The 6,001-nt window shown below is 69.0% G+C and overlaps 1 protein-coding gene across 1 annotated transcript; it reads left to right on the forward strand.

Annotated features, from left to right (window-relative positions):
- The first annotated feature begins 212 nt into the window (after positions 1-212).
- On the forward strand, positions 213-4,965 carry DRD4 (dopamine receptor D4). The gene is made up of 4 exons (XM_047774860.1): positions 213-482; positions 1,871-1,983; positions 2,073-2,602; positions 2,738-4,965. The coding sequence occupies exons 1-4, from the start codon at positions 213-215 to the stop codon at positions 2,938-2,940; spliced, it is 1,116 nt and encodes a 371-aa protein (XP_047630816.1). The 3' UTR covers positions 2,941-4,965.
- The last annotated feature ends 1,036 nt before the right edge of the window (positions 4,966-6,001 follow it).

A 6,001-nucleotide genomic window follows, 5' to 3' on the forward strand; every position in this document is an offset into this window, starting at 1 on the left:
TGCATCTGTCCATCCGCCCGTCTCTCGGAGCGCAGGAGTCCAAGAAGAGCAGAGACGGCGCAACTTGGGGCCCCCCGGGGTCCACCAAGCCGGGCGGGGCTGGGCGGGACTAGCGCCAGGCTGGGCCTGCCCCAGGGGCGGGGCTCCCGGGTCGCGACCCGGGCTCTGTCCCTGGTCCTGAGCGCCCGCCGGGCCGCGTGGGGCCGGGCGCCATGGGGAACCGCAGCGTCGCGGACGCCGACGGGCTGCTGGCGGGGCGCGGGCCGGGGACAGGCGGCGGCGCGGGGGACCCCGGGGCAGCGGCGGCGCTGGCGGGGGGCGTGCTGCTCATCGGCGCGGTGCTCGCGGGGAACTCACTCGTGTGCGTGAGCGTGGCGGCCGAGCGCGCCCTGCAGACGCCCACCAACTACTTCATCGTGAGCCTGGCGGCGGCCGACCTCCTACTCGCCCTGCTTGTGCTGCCTCTCTTCGTCTATTCCGAGGTGAGCCCGCGGCATCCCCACGCGCACCCCTCACCTGCTCCTTGTCCCCTGTCCTGGGCCATGTCGAAGACCCAGCGTGACCCTGCCGCTTGGCTTCTCAGGAACCTGGACCTGGGCGCTGAGCCTGGTCACAGAACAACTGGAGCCGCCGTCTCCTCCGAACTCCGCTCCCTCCCCCGTCTCGCTGTCCATCTGCCTGCATTGCTGTCTGTCCCTCTCTTCTCCCTCTCTGTCTTGGTGTCCGCCACCCAAGGGATGCTTCTGTCCTTCAAAACAGAAACCCCCGAAGCTGGCGACTCTGGCAGTCCAGCGCCCCCCACCCCCAGCTGGTTCTTCTCCCCCCACCCCAGCGGCACTCGCCAGACCACACGCACGCACGCACGCACACACACATCAGCAAGCCCCAGGGAAGGAGACCTTCACTCAGCAGACTCCACCCTCAGCAGGAGAGGCTCAGCTGCCGGGAGCTGCAGGGCACTGGGCACATTTGGAGGGAGGGGGACCCAGGCCTGGCAGCGAATCCAAGGGAAGGGGCAGGCGTGGGATCCAGAGCCCCTGCCAAAACCCCAGGTCAGGTCCAGCCCTTGGGTGGGTCCCCCCTGTTGCCAGCCATGTCCACTCTGGTTTGGGCAGAGAAAAGCTGCTTAGGGCTGAGTTGGGGACACAGTGTCCTGGGCTGTGGGGGAGGGGAGGCTTGGTTTTCCTAAGGTGGACCCGGTGAGTCTGGGCAGGGCTGGGCCAGAGGCTAACAGGACAAGGACGTGCATGACCTGCCGCTCCCCCGGAGCCACCACCGGCAGACGTCACTGTGAAGGCTCTTAAGCTCCTAATCGTCCCAAATCAGCAGGAGGGGATTTAGAAGGGGGGCGGCTGCCTGCTCCTTTGTCCTTGGTGGGAGCGCTGGGCAGTGCTCAGGACTCAGGCTCTGTGTCAGTGATGTAGGTGCTTTGTGTTCAGAATCCCGGAGCAGCGACAGCGTTTCAGCCCACAGGCCGACGGCCGGGCGGGGTGGGGGATAGGAGTGCTGGGCGAGCGCTCCAGGGCAGTAGCCTCCCCACCTGCTCGGGGAGGGGACCCAGGCCTCACGTCCTGAGAGATCACGGTCCTCGGTCCTCGGGTGACTGTGCCCCCAGGATCCCCCTCCCCGGCCTTCCTCAGTTCTAACGGAAAGGAATGGGGGGGTGCGTCTCTTGGCACCCAGCTTGAGCGGGAGGGCTTACCCAGGCCTGTGACGGCGCCCGGCTGCCCCACTCCCGTTCCCCTGGCCCTGCTCCCCGCCCCCCCCCACAACAGGGCGGGTCGGAAAAACAGCTCTGGCGGCGGCCGGCTGGGGGGAAGGCCAGCCCTCCTACGTCTGCTGAGGACCCGGGGCCCTCCCTGCGGCGCAGGTGCACGGCGGCATGTGGCTGCTGAGCCCGGGTCTCTGCGACGCGCTCATGGCCATGGACGTCATGCTGTGCACCGCCTCCATCTTCAACCTGTGCGCCATCAGCGTGGACAGGTAAGCCGCCCCCGCCGCCGCCCCCGCCGCCGCCGCCCCCGCCGCCCCCGCCCTGCGCGCCCCCGCTGCCCTCCCCGCCCTCCCCGCAGGTTCGTGGCAGTGGCCGTGCCCCTGCACTACAACCGCCAGAGCCGCCGTCAGCTGCTGCTCATCGGCGCCACGTGGCTGCTGTCGGCGGCGGTGGCGGCGCCGGTGCTCTGCGGCCTCAACGATGCGCGCGGCCGCGATCCCGCCGTGTGCCGCCTGGAGAACCGCGACTATGTGGTCTACTCGTCCGTGTGCTCCTTCTTCCTGCCCTGCCCACTCATGCTGCTGCTCTACTGGGCTACGTTCCGGGGCCTGCGGCGCTGGGAGGCCGCCCGCCGCGCCAAGCTGCACGGCCGTGCGCCCCGCCGGCCCAGCGGCCCTGGCCCGCCGCCGCCCGACGCCATCCTGGCCCCCGACACCACCCCACCCCCCGACGCCATCCCGCCGGCCCCCGACACCCGCTCGCCCCCCGACGCCCCTCCGCCCCTCGACGCCGCCGTAGCTGCCGAAGCCCCGCTGCAGGCCCGCAGGAGACGCGCCAAGATCACCGGCCGCGAGCGCAAAGCTATGAGGGTGCTGCCCGTGGTGGTTGGTGGGTACCGGCCCGGGGCCGCGGGCGGAGGGAACGCGGCAGCGCCCAGGGTAGCAGGCGGCGCTGGGGGGCGGGGGCGTGGCAGGGACCCGCTCACGCAGCCCCCCCCCCCCGCCCCCGCCCCGCCGCCCCCAGGGGCCTTCCTGCTGTGCTGGACGCCCTTCTTTGTCGTGCACATCACCCGGGCGCTGTGTCCCACGTGCGCCGTGCCCCCGCGGCTGGTGAGCGCGGTCACCTGGCTGGGCTACGTCAACAGCGCCCTGAACCCCGTCATCTACACCGCCTTCAACGCCGAGTTCCGCTCCGTCTTCCGCAAGGCTCTGCGCCTCTGCTGCTGAGCCCACCCTTGGTCTGGACCCCGCGCGCGCGGCCTGAGGTTCTGCAAGAGTCATTAAACGGATGCCAAACACCAGGCTGGGAAGCCTCCTGGCGGTGGGGCAGGGGGCAAGGGGGGGGCCCCCTCCTGACCCCCAGCCGCCCTCCTTGGAAGGAAGCCCGGGTCCCCGCTGGGCTGGGCCCCTGCACCGGCTGCAGGGAGGTGGGGGCAGCCCTGCCCCAGGAGCAGCCTCCGTGGGGGACCTGAGCAGCCCCTGCCAGGCCGGCTGTGCCAGCGCTCACACCCTCTTCTAACAGCTTGGTAGCCCCCGCGCGGGCCAGGGGCAACCCACCCCCACCCGGGAGCTCGAAGGCAGCAGCCTCCCCACCCCGCCCTGCCCACCGCTCTGGCCGCTTGCTCAAGGTCAGAGCAGAGCTCCCTGCCAGCTCCGGGCCTCACCATGTTTGGCCTGGTGCCGGACAGATGAACGGGCTCGTGGAGCCACCTCCCTTCAGGGAGGGCTGAGCGGAGGCCCACAGGCGAGAGCAGGGAGAAGCCAGCCTGCCCAGCGTGCCTCCCGAGCCCATTCAGACATGGCCCCACCTGGACTCCTTCCAGCCTCGGCCCACTGCTCCCAGCGCCGTGGCTGGGCGTTCCTGTGGGATGCCGTGAGGAGGACGGGGACAGCCGCTGCCAGGTGCTCGGTTCTGCTCTGAACAGGGGAAACTATGGGCAGTGAGGGCCACGGCATCAGGCCCGACCTGGAGAGAGAGGCAGCCCCTTCCCAGCTCTGGGTGGCCACCCTCTCCTGCTCAGATTCTCAGCTGCCGCCTCCTCCCAGAAGCCTCCTCTGAACACCCCCAGGACCAGCTTGTCCCTACCGCCCTGGGGGAGACTCGACCTCAGGGGAGCTGAGCACTGATGGGCAGGGGGGCTGATGAGGGTGCCGTGTCTCTGAACCCCACAGGGTCGGACATGGAGTGGGGGTGAGGGGAGGGCGCCCTGGCTCTGGTGGCTGCTTCAGCGTCCAGCACCTTCTCGCCAGTGGAGTGTGAGGATGGCTGCAGCAAAAACATCCTGGGCATCCCCCAGGGAGGGGTCCCTATACCCAGGGAGGAGCCCCAGATGGCGCAGCCTCGCCCAGGCAAGACACCTGCCCCAAAGCTGAGCCACCATCACAGCAAGGGGCCCCGACTTGGCCGCTGGCCCGTGTCTCTCAGGTCCACGCACCACACCCACGCCCTGTTGCCCATCTCTGATGCTCTGCCCCACGTGCCTGCCATGGTCTCGCCAGGCAGTCAGAGCTGGCCTCTGCTGCTGCCAAAACGATCTCAACTAGCAGCATGCCCGCCCGCCCACTGCAGCGCCTGCTGCTCTGCCCACGCCTCACAGTGGTCTGCGTGGGGCAAGGCCGCGCCCCCCCCACACCTGTTCTCACCTCTGTTCCCTGTTGTAAGAACTGACTGATTGTGCTCCAGTGGGTGCCCCTCCTCTGGCCTGGGACCTACTGATGGCCCCACCCCACCCCTTCTGGCCCTGTGGACAGACTCCCACGGCCCCAAGGCAGAGACAAGGTGGAGGAACAGGTGCAGGTCCCCAGGGTACTGACTGCCCAGCACACGGCTGGGCCCACCAATGCCAGAGTCACCGCGGCCTACAGCTCAGAGGACCTCCGCGCCTTGATAGCCACACCATGCCAGCTGACAGAAGCCGGCCCCTGCCTGTGCCCCGAGGCTGTGTCCAGCAGGAGAGGCCACCAGAAGTGCTGACGCAGAACTGAGGACACTGACACACCCTCGACAGCAACTTCCAGAAGCTGCCTGACGTCCAGGGTGACTAGGGACAGCGTCACAGGCTGAGAAATGCTGTCCCCCAACATGCATGGTCCCCAGGCCTCTATTGTAAAGAAAAGGGGAGACAGGGCTCCCGCCCAGGGGCAGTGGGTTAAGAATCCGACTGCATGGCTCAGGGCAGTGCGGGGCTCAGGTTCTGGCCCTGGTCCAGCGCACTGGGTTAAAGGATTCACTCCCTGGCCTGGGAACGTCCATATGCCGTGGGCGCAGCTAGAAAATTTGAAAATAAAATAATAAAAAAATAAAAGGGAGAGAGCTGCTCTCCAGCCCTGGGACGGCTCCCGCAGGGCCTGGTCCCGAGGCCGCCGCCACGAGCTGGCCGCCGACGGGAGGCCGCACACGCACCTGAGCTGCCACTTTAGCATTTTCCAGGTTGGGGGGACTCCTCCCACTCCCTGCTGTGGAGGCTGCTGTGCAAACCCCACCCGGCAGGGCCTGGTCCCCTCTGGTGAGGCAGGAAGGTGGGACGGAGGCCAGGTTGGCAGCAGCTTCACGCGCGCTTGTTACAGGAAATAGAATAAGACCCCAGTCACCCGCTTAGTCCACCAAGGCCCCTGGATGGGAAGCGGAGGGAGCTTCTGGGGGGTGGGGCCCGCCCCCACCCCCACCCCCACCTGGGAGCCTGGCCTGGGGGCCTCCTGGGCTCTGCGCCCCCGGCCGTCAGGACTTCAGCCACCCACTCGGCTCACCCCAGAGCCCAAGTCCCAAAAGGCGAGTCTGCGCAATGGACTCAGAACTTTCTGAAGTAGGAGCTTCGAGGTGCAGGGCCGGTGGCAGTGTGCACATGGCGACATCACTGTCAGGGTCACCGTCTGCGAAGCAGCCTGGAGGCAGCTGTGCTGGCCGCCCATGGGGCGCCCACGCCTGCTCGGCACAAAGGGTGGCCTCCGCAGGCCCGGGGCTTCGCGGGAACGCGGGCCGGGCAGGGGGTGAGGAGGGGCAGGGAGGGGGCCCAGCCCAGGCCAGCGGGGCAGGCAGGGAGGGAGGGGCCCCAGGGGCCTCGGGTGTGCCCTGCGCTGAAGGGACTGGGGGGGGGGGCGGGCCTGGAGCTTGTTTCAGGTTCCACGCCACGCCGGCCACGGAGGCAGCAGGTCCAGACGCCGCGTCCCCCCAGACACTGGACGGGACAGAGGGCAGGGCCCGCTCGCGCCCCACTTCCCAACAGCACGAAACCGAGCCCAGGCCCCTGCCTGGGCGCCCGGGAAGTCGGGGCTGGAGTGGCCCTTCCAC

Source organism: Phacochoerus africanus, chromosome 4 (assembly GCF_016906955.1).
Source record: "Phacochoerus africanus isolate WHEZ1 chromosome 4, ROS_Pafr_v1, whole genome shotgun sequence".
Taxonomy (NCBI): Eukaryota; Metazoa; Chordata; class Mammalia; order Artiodactyla; family Suidae; genus Phacochoerus; species Phacochoerus africanus.